Raw genomic sequence first — 23,763 nt, forward strand, 5'->3', positions numbered from 1 at the left:
CGCATCTTTGAGATGCACCTGTGTTGATAGTCAGTAAGGAGGAGATGTCATTATAGATCTGTAGTCACTATAGTTTGCTGATGAAGAAGCCAAGTTCCATTTGCTGAGGGAGGTACATAGGCTTAGGATTTGAAGTTGGTTGATTAATATCGAGGAGATGATGTTGTTGAACACCGTGCTATAATCAATAAACAGTAGCCAGAAGTAGATTTTGCTGTCAACTTTGAGTGTAGAGGACCTAACTAGAAAATTCAGGACTTACCCTGCAGTTATTTAACTTTGAACCTGCTGAAATAGACCAAGATATATTACAGTCATTAGGTATTCTTACTTTAAAACCCATTAAACTCAACAAGTCTTACACACTGCTTCCTATTCTATGTGATTAATACAGATGACAAATAATTGTGGGCCAGAAACTAATCCTTTGAGGTACTCAAGGTTCAAGGTTACATTTATTATCAATGTATGCAGTAAACAACTCTGAGATTCGTCTTCATCTCCATTAGTTATTCCCAGCTTCCAAAAGACCCATGGATTCCACCTTCTTAGTGGATAATCAGTCTTACTTTTACCATTACTGTGAGCTCTTTTCTTGATATGGCACCTTGGCAAATGTCTTTCAGAAATCTAAGTATACCTATAAATCTGTCTCCATCAAATGCTTGCTATATCCTGAAAGAACTCCTGCAAATTTTTCAACATGATTTCTTTTCATAAAACCACAATAACTTCTTGTGATAGCATAAAGTTTTTCTAAGTGACTAGTTCATCTCTGATTACAGGCTCTAACATCTTTGCCAACATAGTGTTAAGCTTTCCGGCCTGAAGTTTCCTTTTTTTAATCTCCATCTTTTTACAGGGGAGTCGTATTTGTTGCTTTCCAATCTGCTGGCCCCTTTCAGAACTCAATACATTTTGAAAAAACATTCAACCACTGGCTCTACTATCTTTGCAGCCACTTCACTTAAAATTCTTGAGTACAGATCATCGGGACCTGAGCACACTATGCTGATTAGTTTTCCAGATTCAGATTGGTAATAAGCAACGTGCTTATCCTTGAAGTTTGCCAAATGTAATAAGGTGAATTCTGTTTACCACTGAGTGCTGCAGGACATATACAGTACAGGGGGCCCCTGCTTTTCCAATGTTCGCTTTATGACAACTCGGTGCTACGAAAGATCTACATTAGTACCTGTTTTCACTAACCAAAGAGGATTTCACTTCCACGAAAAAAAAGATGCCCGCTTTATACATGTGTTTACCCCGAGAAAGACTACAATGACTGTGAAGCCTTGTGCGGGCAGTTGTTTGCACATTCGTGTAGGTGCCTATGTATGCGTGTACATGCCGATTTTTTTTCTCCAAATCAATTTTGTCTTGCTGTCTTCCCGAGTTTGATAAATGTAACTACACCATACCTACAATATTTCTACTTTATATAGGGTGTGTATTTATCATATCATTCCTGCTTTTACTATATGTTAGTGTTATTTTAGGTTTTCTGTTATTTGCTTTGATTTGGTGGGGTTTTTTTGGGTCTGGGAATGCTCAAAAATTTTTCCCATATAAATTAATGGTAATTGCTTCTTCGATTTATGACATTTTCGGATTACAAACGGTTTCATAGGAACACTCTACCTTCGGATTGCGAGGGAAACCTGTATCTTGTGCCAAATACAACCACTTGTTCAATCTCCAGAAAATATATTTTCCCAAAATATATATCTTGGATAATGAAGAGATTATTAACAGTCAATTATTTTTTGTGATAAAGCTTTCCAAACACTGAATTTTCTTATTGGTTAACTTATTTTCTATTCCCACCCAAAATGCAAAGCTGTGTAATGTGAGTAGATCAAATTAATTGCTTTGGAAACATTCAGCAAGCACAAATTAAAAAATCTTCAAATTAAAAAATAACAACACATTCTTCTCTCTCTCGTTATTTATGAAACAGTGCTACTGAATATTTAGAAAACTTCTGATGACAGTACTTAAATTCAAAGGAGGCAGATGTCAGGTAAAAGCAGTTGGGATCAAGTGAATCCTTTCAGGAGGCAGTATGTAGCATTACAATTAAGAGTGAAATCAGAAAGGCAAAAATAGGACATGGGATAGCTGTGGCAGAAGTGGAAAAGAGAATCCTTAGACATTCTGTAACCGTATTTAAGAGCAAATGGGTAACTAGGGCTCCTAATGAATAAATACAGTCGTCTATATGTGGAATCACATGAAATGGGCAAGGTTTTAAGACCATAAGACACAAGGGCAGAAAGAGGCCATTCTGTCCATCAAATGTGCTCTACCATTCAATCATTTCTGTTTTATTATCCCTCTCATCCCCAGTCTCCTTCCTTCACCCCATAACCTTTGACATCCTGACTGATCAAGAACCTATTAACACTCCACTTTTTAAATACACCCAATGACTTGGTCTGCACAGCCACCTGTGGCAATGAATTCCACAGATTTACCACCCTCTAGCTAAAGGAATTCCTCCTCACCTCTATTCTGAAGGGACGTCCTTGTATTCTGAGATTGTGCTGTCTGGACCTAGACTCCCCCACTATTGGAAACTTCCTCTCCATGTCCACTCTGTCCAGACCTTTCAATATTCCAGGTGTTTCAGTAAGCTTCCCCTTTCATTCTTCTAAAATCCAATGAGTACAGGCCTGGAATCATCAAATGTTCCCCATACCCTTCTATTCTTTACAAGCTTTCAATTTTAGTTGAGTAGTTCTTCTCTGTACTTACCATGGAGAGGGTCACAAAAGGTAGGAAATTCATGGAAGAGAATAGCACTGCCCTATAACAATATCCACATTATGAAAGGAGAGCTATTGGTGTTCTTAAAGTGCATAAAAATGGATAAATCCTCAGGGCCTGACCAAATAGATCCCACAATATTATACGAAGCTAGGGAAGAGATTGCTGGGGCCTTGGTAGAGATATGTCTATGAACCATGGGTGAGATACTGGAAGACTGGTGGGTGGTTCTGGGAACTACAAGCCAGTGAGTCATCAGTGGTGGAAAAGTTACTGAATGGAACTCTGTCAGAGAAGATCTCTATCTGCAGTTGGAAAGGCAAGGACTGATTTGTGACTACAGCAGGATTTGTGCATGGGAAATTATGTCTCATGGACTTAACTGAGTTTTCTGAAGAGATGACTAAGAGAACTGATGAAGACAGGACAGTAGATGTTAATTATATGGACTTTAATCAAGCCTTTGACATTGTAGACTAGTCCATGAGGTTAAGTCACATGGGATCCAGAATGAGTGAATGAGCTAGCTGACTGGATACACAATTGGTGAGCTTTGAGTCGGAGGGTAGTAATAGAGGGTTGCTTTTCAGATTAGAGGCCTGTGACCAGTGGTCTTCCACATGGATGATTCCATGCAGGATCTCTGTTGTTTATCAACAATATTAACAATTTAGATGAAAATATAGGTGGCTTGGCTGGTAGGTTTGCAGATGACACCAAAATTGATGGTATAACGGGCAATAAATAAGGTTAACTAAGATTACTGTACATTCAAGACCACCTGGGAAAGTGGGCAATGAAATGGTAGATAAAATTTAACTCAGACAACTTAGCCAATAATTTAGAGGTCAAAATTTAACTCAGACTAACCAGGGCCCCAGAGAGTACTGGAGAACAGAGCCCCAGTGGTACAAATACATAGCTCCCCAAAAGTAATGACACAGGTAGACAAGTTGGTGAAAGTATTGTAGTCAAGACAAGAGTTGCAACATCATGTTACATTGTTACAGGACATTAGTGAGACTGCACTTGGAGTATGTGTGCAGGTCTGGTTGCTTAGTTGTAAGAAAGATGTCATTAAGCTGGAAAGGATGTAGAAAATGTTCAAAAAGACATAACCAGGACTGGACAGGTTGAGTTATAAGAGAATGGATGGCTGGGCTGCTTTCCCTTGAGAGTAGGAAGCTGAGGAGGGGCATAGATAATGTGTATGGTCACAGTCTTCTTCGCTGGATAGTGGAGTCTAAAATTAGAGAGTATAGATTTAAAATGTGAGGAAAAGGAGTTTCAGTGAACCTGAGTTGCAACTTTTTCACCTAGAGCAGGGGTTCCCAACTTTTCTTTTTCTGTGACTAAAACCATTAAGCAAAGGGGTCCATAGATCCTAGGATGGGAAACCGTGACCTAGAGGGTGGTGGCGATATGGAACAAGCTGCCAATGGAAGCAGTAGAGGCAGGTAAAAGTGCAACATTTAAGAGACACTTAAGAGACATATTAAGAGATATGCTTATAGGTAAGGCTTACAATCATATGAACAAAATTCAGGTAAATGCGGGACTAACTCAGGTGGACAGCATGGTGAAAATGGACAAGATGGGCCGAAGGGCCTGTTTCTGTGCCATATAACTATGACTCTACAGAATTGATATTAAGTTGCAAAATACACTCTAGCTGACTACATTAAACAATAAAAGCAACTCAGGATCTGTCAATGATAGAACAGAGGGATTGTTCCAAAATCAATTCAAGATCTAATTCAAATTACATGCATTCAGGACACGAGAAACTTGCCTTGCTAAGAGTAATGGGAGAAGAGGGAGTTAAACTATAAATGTGCTACATGTCCAGTGACATTTCAATAGTTTTGTGAGAATTTAAGAGGAAAAAGTAAACAGGCAGCTTTTGGTGAGCAATTTGTTTTCTTTAATAGAACAAATAAACCCCAATGAAGAGCATGAAATTGCAAACATGATTCCAGCCAGGATATTCAGTCGACATTCCTGCTTTAACGAACCCATTGCTCCCTAAAGGCATATATCATCTCTTTAGTTCATGTATAAAAATCCATCAAGATTACTGACAAACACCGCAAGGGAGCTGCAAGGACGGCTTCATTATCTGACAAGTAACTCAAGAAAACTGAAGTGAACATGATTGCATTAGGAGGACAGCAGTCACAACAGAACACATTAAATTCAAATTAAACTTTCCTCACCATTCATTCTAACAAATCCTCTTCAAATGGTTGTAAGTCTTCTATAGTTTAGTGTTAGAAAATAATGTACAAAATATGACTCAAAGGCTAACGGTAAGATTTCTTCTGTATATACAATCTGCTTCACCTGTTTGTTTAGGGATCTATTTGGGTGTCATTCAATCCCTTCCATAGATCATCAGTAACAGAATAGTACTCAAGAGAAGGTTGGTGTTCTCTCGATTTTATAGCCAACTCTTGGAAACTAATTAGGAGGTCTGTCATTTTTAAAATTTTCTCTCTATTTCCCTAAGCGAATCTAGTTCACCAAAGTATATCTGCCTGCCTTTGGAATTAGTCCCAAGAGTTTAAATGAGAAGTAATAAGTGCTAGCAATGCTAACAGGCTTTTCCAAACACTTATACCAACTCCTAGTGGATTCACTTAGACTATGTTCAAAATTAAACTTCAAAGTCAATGTATTTTCAAGGTACATGTATATCACCATATTCTACCCTGAGATTAATTTTCTTGCAGGCATTCACAAGGAAACACAATAGATACAATGAAGCACTACACTCAAGACGGACAAGAAACCAATGTGCAAAAGGAAACTGTACAAATACAAAAAAAAGCAAACAAAATAATAAGAATAAACAAATAAATATGAGGACATGAGATGAAGAGTCCTTGAAAGTATGTCTGTAGGTTGTGGAAACAGTTCAGCGTTGTGGTAAGTGGTTATCTCATCTGGTTCAAGAGCCAGATAGTTAAAGGGTAGTAACTGTTGCTGAACTTGGTGGTGTGGGTCCTGAGGCTCCTGACATTCCTTCCTGATGGAAGCAGTGAGAAGGATCAGAATCAGGTCTAATATCACTGGCATATGATGTAAAATTTTTTACTTTCTGGCAGCAGTACATTGTGTTCTGTGCACCAGTTTCCAAGGAGACGTTGCATTGTGTAGCAGAAGGGACATTCTACATGCCACATCGCCTGAGAAGATTTTAGATTGGGCATAATCAAGCACTTAACAAGGCCAAAAAAAAGTTAGATTTCACTTTGTGTGAGCAGGCCAGTGTTACAGTGTAGATTCTGGCTTGGCTCACAAAGACTTCAGCGAGAAGAGACCAATGCTGCAGGTAGATGTTTTCATTTAATTTTTCTTTCTTTCTTATGGCACAATTAGAGTAGTGAGGAGGCCAGGGAATGCTCCTCTCATGGGATGTGGGAAGTTAGGGAGATTTCCAGTGTCCCCGACAACTACACCTGCGAACACTGCATCCAGCTGTAGCTTCTTTTAGACCCTGTTAAGGAGTCGGAACTGGAACTGGATGAACTCTGGATCATTTGGAAGGCTGAGGGGTTGATCCACAGGACATAAAAAGAGGTAGTTACACCCAAGCTGCAGAACACAGGTCTCTGGGTGATTATCAGGACCGGGAAAAGGGATAGGTTGCAAGTGCAGAGTACCCCTGCGGCTGATCCCCTCAACAACAGGTAAAGGAAAGCCACAGCAGCCAGGTCTCTGGCACTGTGTAGCTCAGAATGTGAGCGGGGAGAAGAGGAGTACAATAGAGATAGGGGAATTCCATAGTTGGAGGAGCAGACACAAGATTTTGAGGTCATGAAACAAGACACCTAGATGGCATGTTGCCTCCCAGGTACTACGGTGAGGAATGTTTTGGATTGAGTCCATAGTGTTCTAAAGAGGAAGAGTGAGCAGCTGGAAGTCGTGGCACATATTGGTACCAATGACATAGGTAAGAAAAGGGAGGAGATCCTGAAGAAAGAAAATAGGGAGTTAGGTAGAAAGCTGAAAAGTAGGACCTCCAGGGTAGTCATCTCTGGATTTCTGTCTGTACCACTCACCAGTGAGGCTAAGAATAGGATGATTTGGTAGATGAAGGCACAGCTGAGGAACTGGTTCAGAGGGCAGGATTTCAGATAACTGGATCATTGGGATCTTTTCTGGGGAAGGTATGACCTGTACAAAAATGACAGGTTACTCCTGAACCTGAGGGGGACCAATATCCTTGCAGGCAGGCTTGTAGGAGCTGTTGGGGAAGCTTTAAATTAATTTGTTAGGAGTTGGGGACCAGAGGGACAGAGTTCAGCATCAGGCAGTTGATATACAAGTAGTTGCAATGTGTACTGACACTGTGAGGAAGGACAGGCAGATCATAAAGCAAAATTGCAGTCAGTGGGATGAGTTTAAATGTAATCAAAAAGGGTGATGAATACAGGATGAAGGTGTTACATTTGAATGCATGTAACAAGGAATAAGGTTGACAAACGCAGTTAGAAATTGGCAGGAATGGTTTTGTGGGTTCATTGAGTCGTCACTGAAAGAATTCATAGTTGGGAGCCTAACATCCAAGGATACATGTATCGAAAGGACAGGCAGTTAGGCCAGATATGGGTTGGGGTGGCCCTGTTAGCAAAATATAAAATCAAATCCTTAGAAAGAGGTGACATAGGATTAAAGATGTAGAATATTTTTTGGTAAAATTAAGAAAATGCAAGGGTAAAAATATCCTGATAGGAATTACATACAGATTTCCAAACAGTAGCCAGGATGTGGGGTACAAGTTGCAATGGGAGATTTTAAAAAAAACATGTAAAAGGGCAATGTTATGATAGTCATGGGGGATTTCAATATGTAGGTAGATTGGGAAAATCAGACCGATGCTGGATACCAAGAGTTGGAATTTGTCGAATGCCTATCAGATGACTTTCTAGATGCAAACACGAGGAAATCTGCAGATGCTGGAAATTTAAGCAACACACACAAAATGCTGCCTGGCCTGCTGCGTTCTACTGGATGACTTTTTAGAGTAGCTTGTGGTAGAGCCCACAAGAAGAAAAAGCAATTCTAGATTGAGTTTTGTGTGATGAACCATATTTGATTAGGGATCTTTAAGGTAAAGGAACCCTTTGGAGGTAGTGACCTTAATATGATAGAATTCACCTTGCAGTTAGAGAGAAAAGCTAAAGTCAGATGTATCAGTATTACAGTTGAGTAAAGGGAATTACAGAGACATGAGAGAGGAGCTGCCAAAGTTAATTGGAAGGGGACACTAGCAGGGATGATGGCAGAACAGCAATGGCTAGATTTCCTGGGAGCAATTTGGAAAGAGCAAGATAGATACATCCCAAAGATAAAAAGTGTTCTAAAGGGACTACGATGCTACCCTGGCTGACAAGGGAAGTCAAAGACAGCATAAAAGCAAAACAGCAGGCATATAATACAGCAAAAAAATAGTGGGATACTAGATGAATGAGAAATTAAAAAAACAAGACAACTAAAAAAGCCATAAGCAGTGAAAATATGAAGGTAAGCTTGCCAATAATATAAAAAGAGGATACCAAAAGTGCCTAAAGAGTAAAAGAGCCAAGAGTGGATATCAGACTTTGGAAAATGATACTGGAGAGGTAGTAATGGGGGACTAAGAAATGGCAGATGGGAGCAATGAGAGCATGGCTTCTTCTATCTTTTGTTGTCCTTTGATTTAAAGTGGACTGAGAAAAGAAATGGTATGAAAACAGAATACTGTTATGAATGTACCACAGCTCTGAGGGGCCGAAGGAGCGGGAGCAGCCCCCTCCTTCCGGAGGATCGCAAGATCGCTATTAATTCGGGTCTCGGAAGTGAGAGACAATGCAACGGTTTTGGCCATTGTTCTTAGAAGCACCTGTGTGACGTGCATGTCCCTGCTACGTGACAGCTACCATGGACATGGACACCCTTGGGCAATGTGGGGGTGGGGATTGCATCACCCTACTTTGATGGACATCTACAACTCTGCAAGTCAAGATAAAAGGGGACTGCAGGAGGCAGTACTCCAGAGCGACGCACCAGAAGGACACCCTCGCTCAGTGCTCCCATGGCTGGAAGCCACTCAATGTCACGTGCGCTCCTAACTCCTTTGCCTGGGGAGCGGGTGGCTGATAATACCGAGAAGGACTTCGAACTAACAACGGGGAAACAACGCTCCCCTGATTTAACAGAGTGGCTTCATAAAGACCCAGGCAAGTTTTTCAGTTTTTCACCGATCCCTCTAAAACACGAGAAACCCAGCGATTCCCTGAAAGGCTAAAGTCTGCAGACTTCTGAGTGACTTTTATATTTCCAACGGACAATATATTATCCCCTAGACAACAGTCGAGATTACTTCTTAATGATGATTATTACTATACCCGCGCTTTAGATTGAGTATTGACGACGTGCATTATCTGAATGTTTGTATTAACCTTACTTTTGTGCCCCTTTATAAATAAAAACGTTTGAAAATAGTGACATCAGACTTCCACGGACCTCTCTATCTTTGCTGGTAAGTTATCCAGTTACAGGATACGTGACAGTACATAGTGCACCAAAGCAGTTAACATTCAGTTCTACTGCAAGTATTGCACACATATTTAATCCACTGTAAGAAAAATAAAGGTACAATCAGCTAGTGTAACATTATTACTGTTGGAATTAGCCAGCAAGTTTAGGGAAGAGTGGGTTTCAAATTTCCACTGTCCTACTCACACAAGTGGCAACCTAGTTGTCTGCTCCTCATTATTTAAAAGCTTAATTTGTCTACTAATGAACCCACAGAAATTCTGGGCTCATAGTTGGCATTTTAAGGAGCATTTAAGCAATGTTTTAATTGCTTACCTGATGTCAATCTCTCTAGCTTTTAAAAATGTGAACTGATAAATCTCATTCCTACATGTCATAAAATCTCATGAATTCTGAGGTCAATTCTTTGAACACCATTCTTTGTGTTCCTTGCTTTCTCAAACATATTCAACATAGCTTTTGTTTATTCATTACAATAGTGGTAGTTAAAATGTCTTACAATGAAGCATTAGGGAAGCAGAGGTGCCTTTTGAATGAGCTGAGAGATTGTGAGAGTTAAATCATTTTAGTTATTTTGACAAAACAAATAACCCACATGCAAAAGAATACAGACAATCTATAAAACATGTATTTGAAATCAAGGGGATAGAAGATACTTCAATCTCTAACAAAAAAAAACTAGAGATAGAGATCATGCCCACAATGCTACAGCTATGCACTCGTCTAAAGGTCAACTTTAATATGGCAATTGCCACACTTTAAAACAAAGTCACGGGCCTGTTGACTGAAAGAGAAAATTGCCAGTAATGATAAACCTCTCCTCTGCATTGGGTAAATTACAAATGATGAAAACCAGAAAGCTGTCATTTCCACCACATATGCTGGCTAATTCACAAGTTGCATGATGTCTAAAGTTGGAAGCCATGCTTAGATTGTCTCAAGAACTTTCATTTTATGTTGTCACACTTCCGGAATCAAGTACTATCTCAGAAAACAAGTATAAGACACCATTAGAATTGCTACAATTCTAGTGGTATGTCCACTACTAAAATAATGCAAAGGAATGGGATAAAATTCTGCCATATATATTAGTAATACCTTTACACCTCAACAAAATCAAGCAGTTTGTTGGAACTCTTTAAAGCTGTTAATTACCTACAACACACTGCATCTGTACTGAGGCTCATTTCCTAACTGATATAGAATTTTTGCTAATAAAAGTACAATCCAGAAACTTCATTACAAGCCAGAGCTCATCACTTAACTGTTCTTTGCGTTTCTAATCTCTTCCAGTTATTTTTAGGATAGCCATGGTTTATTCAGAAACTCAACTCTTAACTGCAAAGCCATTCATCAAACATGTGTTTATTTTTGAATTTTTTTAATATTCATAGTTTTAAAATATTTGTATTGATAGTTTATTGGTTCAATTAGTTCAATATACTGTTTTGTTGTCCAGTATAATGTTTCACTTAATAGCAGTGACCTGAATTACGATATTGTGAGTTAGAGCACCAAAACAAAACTTAAGATGGGTTGACAATTCAGTGTAGTACTGAGGCGGTGCTGGACTGTCACATATGCTGTCTTTTGGATGTTACAATAAACTGGCTGAAGGTGAGGTGTTGTACTTTGGGAGAGATCAAATGTAAAGGAACAGTACACTGTTAAGGGCCAGATTGTACAGAGGCACCTTGGGGTCCAAGCTCATAGCTTTCTGAAGGTGGCTGCACAGGTTGACAGGAGAGTAAAGGTGGTGTATGGCAAGCTTGCCTTTATTATTGAGGCACTGAGTTCAACTGTCTGGAAGTTATGTTGCAACTTTATAAAACTCTGGTTAGGTTGCTCCTGGAGTATAGAATTTGATTCAGGTTGCCCCGTTAGAGTAAGAATGTGAAGGATTTGAAGAGGTTGCAGAAGAAATTTACCAGAGGCAGCCTGGATTTAATCTGATTCTAAAGGGAATGTCCTATGAGGAGAGCTGAACAAACCTGGATTGTTTTATTTTGAACAGCAAAGGCTGAGAGCTGATCTGACATAACTTTCTAAGATTATGAAAGAGATAGGTTGGCAGCCAGTATCTTTTTTTCCTGGGTTGAAACATATAGTACTAGAGGGCATGCTTATAAGGAGATGGGCATAAATTCTAAGGAAATATACAGGGCAAATTTCTTCTATTGAACACAAAGGATGGTGGGTGCCTGGATGTGGTGCTGCCAGGTGTGACAATAGACAATAGGTGCAGGAGTAGGCCATTTGGCCCTTCGAGCCAGCACCTCCATTCAATGTGATCATGGCTGATCATCCACAATCAGTGCTCCGTTCCTGCCATCTCCCCATATCCCTTGACTCCACTATCTTTAAGAGCTCTATCTAACTCTTTCTTGAAAGCATCCAGAGAATTGGCCTCCACTGTCTTCTGAGGCAGAGTATTCCACAGATCCACAACTCTCTGGGTGAAAAAGTGCGGTGATGGAGGCAGATATAATGGAGATATTTAAGCTCCAAGATAGGCACATGAATGTGCAGAGATAGAAGGGATATGAACATTACTTAAGTAGAAGGAATTAGTTTTGTTAGGCATTTAATTACTAGGGCCTGTTCCTATGCTGTACTATCCTATGCCCTACGTGTTACCCCCAGTGGCCTAGCTCAGCGTTGCCAAAACAAGTTATCTGGTTACTGGAATACAGAAATGTGGCAGGGAATTAAGCAAATTCTCTGGAAAAAAAACACAAGAAATGCTCTGGGAATGCATAATAATATTTCCTTGCAACTAAAAATCTTATTTTACATGGTTTATCTGGAATCATACTGGTGCGTATTTCATAATTATAAATTGCTGTAAATCATTCTTCATATTTATATTGTAGTACTAACAATGGAACTAAAAACTACAATGAGAAAACTAAAATATTGAGCAATGTTTAATCAGTAGATTAGAAAGAATATGGTATGCTAATGGATTCTGGTATAGTTTTGCTAGGTTATATACAAAGAGTTGTTCAACAATGAATTAAGAATTGCATCCTAAACAAATAATGACCTTTCCATTTCCTTGGATGAGTTGAAAGAAATACACTCACCTTCATCACTGCTTGCTTCAAGTTTGACAACTGACAATGGAGATCTAGCTGGTGGTTTACTGAATGGATGGCGACGACTCTTGGTGATTTCTCTCTTCAACTTTGGATAAACTGGAGGCAACTAAAAAAAAAAGTGAAGAAATCACAACAGGACTAAACTAATAATTAATAAACTTGGATTTCTGCTTAAGTTACTTCAGTCACTATACACAGAGCTAATGTGCTGCTGAGCAACTATTCATATAAATATAAAAGGAAGATGATTGGCAGCTCATGCAGTATCAGCGCAAAGAAAAATTATTAAATGATTCTCTCCCACATTTCCAGTTTTTATTTCAGATTTACAACAAATGCAGGTTTTTAAAAATATTTTATTTCATTGGTGTTCTTTTAGATTTGTCTATGTGTTTAATTGAAATGGATACTTATAAGTAATACCAGTTAGTGTGTTCTACATGCTATTTTGACCATGAAAACATCAAAAATGAAATTGTTCTTTCTCTACATAATGTTTATATACATATATTTATTTATTTATTATGACTTATGAGACAGAAATGAAGGCATGCAATCCAATCATCAACACTACTAAAGACCGATTCATCACTTCGTCAGTAATCAAATTTGGAAATTTTTAGGTTATTGGCATGTTACTAGCACATTTACACACTGAACTATTTTTTCTGTCCAACTATAAAAAGAAAATGAAAAAACGATGCAGGTCAGGCAACATAATAATTTTCAGTTAATAATCTTTATTTCAGATTTCCAGTATCTGCAGTCTTTGCTCTAGAATTATCTGGAAAACCGGAGAATAGCAAATATTGTGCCTTTGTTTAGGCAGGAAATAGGGATAATCCAGGTAATTATTGGCCTGTAAAACTGACATCAGTGGGGTATAAGCTATTGGAGAGGATACTGAGGGGCAGGACTCATGTGCATTTGCAAAGGCATGGGCTGTTTAGGCACAGTTAAGATAGCTTTGTACAGAGCAGGTCATACTTTACAAGCCTGATAGTGTTTTGAAGAGGTAAGAGGTTTTGAAAAGGAGCTTGATGAGGATAAGTCAATGATGTTATCTAAATGGATTTTAGTAACACATTTGATAAGAAGCCTCATGGTAGGATGATTCAGAAGACAAAGATATATGGAATCCAGAGTAAATTGCAAGTTTGGATTCTGAACTGTCTTGCCCACAGAAGCCAGAGAGTAAGGGTGGAAGACTGTTATTTAGGGTTGAAGTTGAGACCAGTGGTGTACTGCGAAGTTTGCTGTTGGGATCTCTGTTGTTTTGTGGTATACTTATGATGGATGAAAATGTAGATGGGTGGATATGCAAGTTTGTGGATGACACTAAGACTGGTGGAGTTTTGGACAGTATAAAGGACTACCAAATAATAAGTGGGATAAAGATTAGTTACAGATATGGACAGAGAAGTGGCAGATGGAATTTACTGTGGGCAAGTGTGAGGTGTTGTATTTTGGAAGGTCTATTGAAAGGAGAAAGTAGAGTTAATGATACACACCTGAAAAGCATTAAGGTACACAGCATCTTGAGGTGCAGGTCCATAGTTCACTGAAGGTGGTTACACAAGTAGATAAGGTGGTAAAGGCACATGTCATGTTTGTCCTCATTGGTAAGGGTGTTGACTACAAGAATAAAGAAGTCATAAGCAGCTATACAAGACTTCAGTCAGACTGCGTTTAGAGTATTGTGTGTAGTCCTGGAAGGATGTAGAAACTGCTGCACAGTATTGCTTGGACATAATGGCTTGAGCTATAAAGTCGGACAAATTTGGGTTGTTCTCCTTAGAGAGTTAGACCCAAATATAGGTTTTCTAAATTATAAGAGGCATAGGTAGGATAAACAGTCAGAATCTCTTTCCTAGGGTAGAAATGTCAAGACACCTGAGGACATGCTTTAAAGATTAGAGGGGAAAAGCTCAAAGATGACATGAAAGTTTTCTTTCATGCAGAGAGTGGTACATAGGTACCTGGAATAGGTTACCAGGAGTAGCAATACAATCAGTCTGGTGGAGTTTGAAAAGGCTTTTAGAAAGTCACACGAATATAAATGGAATGGAGGAATAGGAGGAGAACACTTCTTACAAGTTGAAATCAAGATCAGCACAACACTATGGGCTGAATGGCCTGTTCAGTTCTGTATTGCACTGCAGTATAATTAGGAGATGACAAAGGCAGGTTATCCTTTATGAAATGCCAGTGTATTTCTGGGCACTAAAGCTCAAAGAACATTTATTATCAAAATATGTATACCAGATACAATACTGAGATTTGTCTTCCTGCGGGCAGTCACAAAACAAAGAAAAACAAAAGAATCCACAAACCACACCCACCCCATCAAAGATGGTCAAACAGCCAACGCGTGAAAAAAAATAAACAAATAACACATTGAACATGAACCGCCGAGTCACCAAATCTGAGCCCACAGCTACCGAGCTAGTTCAGCAATGCAGCCAGTACAGGAGCCCAGTGTAATTCTTCTGCACTAGTCACATTAAAAGGCAAAAAAGAGAAGGGGTGAGAATGGACCCAGAATGGGAAATAGAAAAAAGAGAAGGGAGAGAGGTGAGAAATTACTGGAAGCTAGAAAAGTCAATGTTCATGCCATCATGAACATTGGAAGCTACCCAGATGGAATACAAGGTGTTGCTCCTCCAACCTGAGAGTGGCTTCATTGTGACTGTAGAGGAAGTCATAGACTGACAAGTCGGAACAGGAATGCCTTACTTTCAGTTAGCTCAATTCACAGAAACACAATGGTTTGTGTTTGAGCTCTCTACTGAGGAAGTAGTGCACTCTTGGAAGTAAACTTGTTTGTTTGAGGCTTTATATCGAGAACATGAATGTCTGGTTTGCTAATGCTATGCATTATAAAAATTCCTCATGTTTTATGAAAGTATCATGTCTTCAACTACTTTTAGGAACTAAGAGACCGTACAGATTCTCAGTTTAATTCTATATCTAGGTCAAACCTCATGCAGCATTCTCTCAGTTGCAAGCACAAACAGCCTGGAACTAGCTAGGATTATCTCATGTAATTGAGCATTCTGTTGAGGTTTATGCTGTCTGCATTGCCCTTGAATTTTATTTTCCTCAAATCCTGCTGTATTATTTAAAATCAACTGAATAATTATTTTCAAAGACAAATTGTTCCTAACTGCCTGGGGCAAAGTGATAGTCCTGAAATGTACACATTCACTACAGAGGCCAAATGCCATTGAAGTTAATTTGTTTTTCAGTTATTGGAGACTCACAATTCAGGACACACTTCAACTGCAAAACCAAAATGCTTCCAAAGTCTTCACATTTATAATTTTCCAATGAAGTATAATGGGTGAAAATGGGAACTAGTTCTTCAAATTCTTACTATCTTTACCCCATTTCAGAACCAAAGTTAGGAAGCTACATATATTGACATTAATGACTGAAAATCCTTGCTCCAAGGATATTGTGTACACCACATATCGAGCCATAGAGTGCACAGCATCGGAACAGGATCCACGGCATACCACCTCCATACCAACTTTTCTTTTGTCTAGCTGCATCAATCCCATTTACCTGGATATACAGAGAATCAATTTTAAGTCTGTAAGTGAAATTTTGTTTTATATACCTGTACATCAGTAGTTTCAAAACTGGCGTCAACACTTTCATGGTCACTTGCTTCCTCCTCCATAGCCATTCCATCATTGATCGTCTCCGCCTCCTTCCACGAGGCCAGCTTGTCCCTGGTGGCAAACTGCTCAAAGGCCTGCTGACAGGACATGTGTTCCTTGTCAAAAACCACCTTCTTTGATTTGGGCAGTACATACACCATGGTGGTTTGACTTCTGGGCTTAAATTCAGCATCAGCTGCAAAACTCTCAGACAGCATGGTTGCCAGTGCAGCGGGTGAATCTGCACGGGATGATTCTGCTCTGGGTTCAATGTCATCAGTTGAGGTAGCTGCTGTTGTATCTGGTTCCACACGCTTCCTTTTCTTTTCACTTTTGGATTTTGAGGAACGAGAATATGTTTTCAGTGGCTTGCCATTTGCTGTTCATAAAAAAAGAAAAATGAAGACTTAAGACCTTACTACAGTTTTCACACTTATAATCAAACACAACAGACATCACAAATATTATGAAAACAAAAAATTATTATGTTGAGGAATAGGTCATCTTTATGCATCTGTTCCACAAAACTGATATTGAATAAGAATAACCGTGATGGGTGGATGCTGCAATTATTTGGTTTCGCTTGAACAAATGGACCCAGACTTGGTAGTTCCTCCTAGACTCACTTTATTGTTAATACAGAGAAGAAAATAAGAGAGTTGTGAGAAATATTGGACACTACCTACACCATAAACAGGTAGAGCTAACTTAAGCAACCCCTAGTAGTCTACACTACAGAGTATACTTAGCAACGTCTGCGTGGTCCCTGAAGCAGGCAATCAACCCTGGAGGTCCTTGGCGCCAGTTCAGCTGCTCAGCCCAAAGGTGGGACCCCAGGTGAGTGGTCTGCCCAAGAAAGAACATCCCACCTTTACAGCACTATCACCACCTCTCAGTCCAGCTGGAAGGGGCTAGGCATCCAATCTGACACTTACACGACCCTAACTTGGGCCAATTCAAGTCCTGGCCATGTATTAAGCCAACATACATCCTCCATACCTGCAAGTGCCACAGTCGGGTGACCTTTAACAACCAGCCTTTGCCCCTCAGGGACAATGTATCATTAATCTTACAACCAAACAAAGTAAAAAGAAATTCTTTAGAGGCAAGGTAATTAATTACTTTTACAAAATCAGCACTTTTAGCTTGCTCTCAGGCATGTTATCCAGTAGACCAGAGTCACATATTGTTCTCCCCTAGTATCAAGGGTCAATTTGCCCAACAACATAACAGGCCCACAAATTCCTAATTGTTAACCATTTCCCTGCCGTGCTAATTTTCATACCCAAACATTTTCATATGATGTAATATGACCCTGTGCCAAGTTCATTTGATTTCCCAGCTTTTAGCTTATGTATGTTGAGAGGACCGGAAGTGACGGCATTGATGAATATTTATTTTTGTGAGATATTATAAACAGCCCCCTTTTTTTTTCTCTTTCTTTTTTTTGCTTCTTCTTTCTTCTATATTAGTTATTAGTTATTAGATTAGATTAGCTAGTTTTGCATTATATATATATTTTTTATATTTTTTCTTCCTTTTTTCTGTTTTCTTTATATCGTATATTATGAAATCTTTAGACTTACCATGTTCATACATATATTGTATGGCTTATGTCTTGGTAAACTCATTTATATTGGAACTATTATGTATGTTTTTTTTCATATGTAATGGAATTTGTATGTTGGTAATTTCTTTATCAATATATCATTTGTATTCTGTCCATATTACTAATATTAATAAAAAGATTTAAAAAGAAAGAAAAGTAATTTTCATACCCACACACCATACATTTACTTATACAGCATCACATCAGACTTGTGGGCAAATCTCAGAATCAGATTTAATATCACTATACTGTCATATATTGCTGCTAAGTTAACAAATTTCACAACACTTGCTGGTGATAATAACATTGATACTGATGCTGACTCATATGTTGTGAAATTTATTGTTTTCTGGTTGCACTGCAATACAATACATAATAAGAATAATAAAATATATTTATTGTATTTTATAGTTTAAGTAATTAAGAAGTGTAAAATCAGAGCCAAAAATATTGAGGTATTGTACATGAGTTCATTGTCCATTCAGAAATCTGATGGGAGAGGGGAAGAAGTGCTGAATGTGTCTCTTCAGGCTCCTTCACCTCCTCCTTAATGGCAGCAAGGAGAAGAAGGGTGACGAGTCCTTAATGATGGATGTCACTTTTTTGAGGCATTGCCTTTTGAATGCGTCTTCAGTGCTGTGGAGGCTAGTTCCCATGATGAGGCTAACCGAGTTTGCAACTTTCTGCAGCTTTTCCCAATCCTGTTCAGATACCCCTCCATACCAGACGTTAATACAACCAGTTAGAATGCTCACCACTGTACATCTGTAAATATGTGCAAGGCTTTAGTTTCATACCAAGTCTTCTCAAATTGCTCCTTTGTAATTGCACTAATAATTTTTCCTCTGAGGCCAGGGGAGAAAAAAACCAGAGGTCATGGGTTAAGGGTGAAGAGAGAAAGGTTTAAAGGGAACTCTGGGGGGGGGGGGCTTCTTCATGCAGAGAGTGGTGGGAGTGTGGAATGAGCTGCCATATGAAGTGGTAAATGCAGGCTCACTTTTGACATTTAAGAAAAACTTGGACAGGTATATGGATGAGAGGGGTTTGGAGGGATATGGCCCAGGTGCAGGTCAGTGGCACTAAGCAGAAAAATAGTTCGGCACAGCCAAAAAGGGCCAAAAGGCCTGTTTCTGTGCTGTAATGTTCTATGGTTCTATGGTAATATGTTGGGCCCAAGACATATGTTAACAACAAGGAACTTGAATTTGCTTGCCCTTTCCAATGCTGATCCCTTCATGAGGACTGGTGTGTGTTCCCTCAATTTCCCCTCCCTGAAGTCTGTAATGAATTCCTTGGTCTTACTCATGTTAAATACAACATTGCTGTTACACCACTCAACCAGCTGATTTATCTCACTCCTATACATCTTCTCATCATCATCTAAGTTCCCAAAAACAGTTGTGACATCAGCAAATTTATAGGCGGTGTTTGAGCTGTGCTTGGCTGCATAATCGTGGGTGTAGCGAGAGTAGAGCAGTGGGCTAAGCATGCATCCTTCAGATGTGCCAGTGCTGACCGTCAGCGAGGTGGAGATGTTGATCCACATTGTCTCTGGTCTCTCGATGACAAAGTCAAGGATCCAGTTGAAGAGGGAAGTACAGAGGCCCAATATTTTGAGCTTGCTGATCAGTACTGAAATACCCAAGTCAGTACATAGGTAGCATTAATTTAGTTTTGCCGACATTCATATGGAACATTAAACCAAAGCTCCTAAATAGATAAATATAAAAGATCCCAAAGAAGAAAATAAGCACTGCCATTGCCATTATTGATATTTATCCCTCATTCAACATCAATAAAAGCAGATTGTCTCTGCTATTTCTTGTACCCCGTTGCTTGTAAAGTAAGTTCCAATGGATCCTATATTACAACACAACTTAGGCTGTGTGACAAGTGCTGCAGCTAGTGGAGCTGCTTGCTGCCTCATGTTTTCAGTGACTCCGATTATTTCTCATCTCAGGTGCTGTGAGGAATTTGTATGCATTCCCTGTGACCATGTTGGTTCCCCTAGGTATTCAAGTTTCCTCTAGCAACACAGGTAGGCTGAGGAGTTAAATGGCCTCTGTAACTTATCCCCGTGTTAGTGAGTGACACAATTTGGGTGTGAGAACTAGTTGAACATAAGAGTACAAAAGAGAATTAATGTACAATTAGTATAAATGCTGCTCAATAGGTAGCACAGTTGTGGTGGTCTGAAGGACCCATTTCTGCACTGTATGACTCCAGATTTTAAAAGTATTTCACTGGCTTGGAAACACTGAGTGCAAGAGATGAAAGCTGCTATATTAATGCAATCTCTCTTTCCTTTTGTAAAAAGTGTGGCATTCAACAGTTTTCAGCAGTAAAGATAATTAACTCAGATGGTTCTAAATTCATACAGCCAAAACTCTCTTCAACCTCATCTAAGAACACCTCAGCACAGTGAGATTTTCTGCAATTATCCTTTACAAGGAGCTTTGACAATCTTATGGTCCAATTTCTTCCTGGAAATTGGACTATAAATTAAGATCTAGATAAGGAAAAATGCTATCTTATGGATTTTTTATGATATCCACTGACACAATAAAAGCATGACTCATACATTATATAAAAATATACCAACTTCAAGAGAAAATCTTTTATACACAGAAGTATTCTGATCAGTTTTGAGAACATTCACACAGCCAACAAAATCTTTGCCAACACAGAGGCCAAAATAATTTGTAACACCAAACCTTCTTTTATGCAGAATAAACTTCTGGATTATGCACATCTATCACCATGATAAGGGTTGTATAAAGACCTTGGTTGAAATTCTTTCATTACTGATGAAGCCATAGAATGCAACACTCCTCAATTTCCATGCAAATTCATCGGAGGAGTTATTAATGTAACCTTGCATCACTAATTACTCATTTCACTTATTGTTTTATGTACTTTTACAAAATGAGTGCTGTGCTGCTAAGGGCATCTTCTATCCCCAAGTATCCTTGGCATGCAGCAATTCTGAAACACCACAGTACAGAGAGAGGGAGATGCAATTTAGATGTGAAATGATGACAGACCAAGCCAGGGTGGCACATGACAAAGAGGGGATTCCGTAACTGACAATGTTGCCTTTGTCACACTGTTTTCCCTTTGTGGATTACTTCCATCAGCATGTCAGAAGTGGGTTTGTTTGATGACAGCACAATGATTAACTTTTTTTTAAAATACCTTCTCAAAAAATGTAGCAGACCATGTCTCCTTATATGAAGAAACATTTAGGCACGGCACGATTCCTGAGAAGTACCAGACAATGATCATGTCTAATGAAAGAGTTTAATCATCTACTCCCAAATTTATTGGTGTTACTCTTTTAGAGCCCTTTGTCAGAACACCATGTAGCTTACCATTGACAAGAAGCTTTATTCCCATAACACTTCAAAGCCTCTACTATATCTGCAAGGCACAACTCAGAAGAATGAAGAAATATTTTACATCAGCTTTAATGATTGCAAATCCATCCAAATCTGTTACCAATCAGAATAAAGCAGCTTACATGAATGGCACTTCTGCAATCCTAGACATTTTTCCCACCACTAGTAGCGCAGCAGCAATGCAATTTGTGCCATCTACAGAATGAAGCATCAATGACACATTCACCCAGGCTTCTGGACTACTAGTCCAGAACCTTCACAGTGTATCATGCCATGTCCTTCAAAGTTGTCTAGATCCTGTTTTATAAATGCTTTGTATTTTCAGCTGCAGCAATTGGAATTGAATGTTGTTTGATCATCAGCAAACTTCTCCACTTCTGAACTTGTGATGAAAGGAAGGCCATTGATGAAGCATCTGGAGACAGCTTGGCCTGGAATGCTGCAGTGATATCCTAGGGATAGAATGACTTACAGTACAGCTATAGATATCCTGCTGTGTGTGGGGAATAACTGTAACCACTGAAGGGATTTCCTTAGAGCTTTGTTTTAGCCTTACCAAGGCATCTGGTGTCATGCTTGGTCAAGCTGTGTTATATTCTGAAAGGTTTGCTTTATTTGGGGTCATGTTCCAGATCATCATTACTCCACAAAACTGACTGAAGCTTTCAATGTCCCAGTTAACCAGTTATAGAGAACTGCTGCTGCCTTCACCAAGACAATCAAAAGAGGACTACTCACTTAACATGACTTTTGACAGCTTATGTATCATTTTGCTGTTTGAAATTACTGAAAATGTTACATATATTAATGAATAAAAAACTGTATTATTACTGTTATCGAACTCACTGGCCCCAAAAACAAACTTGACATGAACACAAGAGATTCGGCAGATACTGGAAATCCAGAGTAACACATACTAAGTGCTGGAGGAACACAGCAGGTCATGCAGAAATAAACAGTCAAAGTTTCGGGCCAAGACCCATCCTAATGTTAACTTTGCATGAAGACAGTCAATTATTTTGAAATTCCACGGATTTTCAAGTTTGCTCAGGAAATTGCAATCTCTCGCTTTAACCAATATATATCAAAATCCTCATTTTAGTTTTTGGTTTTAAAAAAACATTTACCATTTATTTTCCAAAAGTCAGAATTCTTCCGAGTATCCTCATATTGCTTGATGACATTAATGTACAGGGTATCTGTTCAGAAGGCACCAATGAGAAATGTGTGTTTGGAAAGAGAAGCCAATGTCACAGAGTCCAATGAATCATTTGGGATAGGTGTACATAATACTCCTTTCCTTGCGAACTGCAAAATCCAAGCTACTATTTTGGTCCATTGCATCTAATTAACTCTCAATCATCGCCAATAAAATTCAAAGCTTCAAGATTACATTCAATTGGCAGAAACATTAAAGTGCATTAACAGCTTTGACAAGACCCAATTTTATAAGAGAACTATTTAAAATAATGTTACTTGCAAAAAAAAAGATCAGTCTGCATTTTCTGGCAAATCAACGTCCTTAAATATGTGAATATTCAAAATGCAGCCTCTTGCAGTTTTTCAAAGAAAATTTGGAAATAACTTTTTATATCTTTACACTATATGAGCCTTGAACTTTGAGATGTCTGGCAAGTTTTTGTAATATTATTGATGGAGACCAGTAGATGTCAAAGATGTTTAAGTTTGGCCACTGACCCTTAAAATGCAACTTCTACTTTAAAATGAGCATTAGTAAAGTTTCTACCAAAGTTTTCCCCAAGTATACAATCTGTAATCCATATTAGTAGGTAGCTATGTCGCATCTGGAATTATTTCCAGAGAGTGGACAATTTCCTTCCACACCGCTCTGACGTATTGGGAAATTGTGTACTAGGCAAGTTACAGCAGTGGTTTGCCATTGTCTTCTGCCGGGTGAGATTTTTTTAAAAAGAGAGCACCAGCTCTTAACAGGAGCCGGTTGGATTCAAACTTGGGACCTCTTGCCCTGAAGTCCAGCGCTGCTGCCACTACGCGACCATATTACTTTATCACAAATAAAGTAGCAGTATTTGTGAAAATGCTTTGATTTAAATTCTACTTTAAGTTTAAAGGAAAAGAATTATTTATATGCCATCTCAGATATTTTTGATGCATTCATTTCATATTTCATGGAGCAGGTCAGACGGCATCTGTGGAAGAAAATGTTATTTCAATGTTTCAGGTTGTGACAGTTCATCTGGATGAGGGATGTTGGGTCTCAACCTGAAACACTGTTTGCCCATTCTGCTTCCTGGCCTGCTGAGTTCTCCCAGCAATTTGTTTTTATTTTGTTCTAGATCTCAGCATCTGCAGACTCTTATGTTTTTGCATGATTGTCAGAAGTTGATCAAGTGCTTAAAAAAATGGAGAAATGTTTCATGTTGACAACTAAAGACTTTATTCAAGAAGGAATAACAGATTGATGTTATCATCTGAGCTTCCTTTTATTATGCTTGTCCATTCTGCTATAAAGGCAGAAAGGATGTGCAAGAAAGTAGGCCATGAAAATGCATACATCATTTACACTGATGTACTGTATAACTTTGTCTTTATGCTCTATATTTGATGAAACCTTACCTTTATTTATTATGTACGAATAGAAAACATATACCTCTCACAAGGTCCATTAATTTTCACTGCATCCCACATATGCATAA

At 38.8% G+C, this 23,763-nt stretch overlaps 1 protein-coding gene across 2 annotated transcripts in view; it reads right to left on the bottom strand.

Moving 5' to 3' along the window:
- The window catches only part of kdm4b (lysine (K)-specific demethylase 4B), a 558,544-nt gene that overhangs the window by 175,420 nt on the left and 359,361 nt on the right, over window positions 1–23,763 (bottom strand). For both annotated transcript variants that reach the window (XM_059991637.1, XM_059991638.1), the window contains 2 exons: window positions 16,036–16,457; window positions 12,399–12,519 (listed from right to left, as the gene is read on the bottom strand). In XM_059991637.1, the coding sequence (XP_059847620.1) occupies window positions 12,399–12,519; window positions 16,036–16,457 (543 nt within the window). The remainder of the gene's footprint in view (window positions 1–12,398; window positions 12,520–16,035; window positions 16,458–23,763) is intronic.

The sequence above is a fragment of the Hypanus sabinus genome, chromosome 16, assembly GCF_030144855.1.
Source record: "Hypanus sabinus isolate sHypSab1 chromosome 16, sHypSab1.hap1, whole genome shotgun sequence".
Taxonomy (NCBI): Eukaryota; Metazoa; Chordata; class Chondrichthyes; order Myliobatiformes; family Dasyatidae; genus Hypanus; species Hypanus sabinus.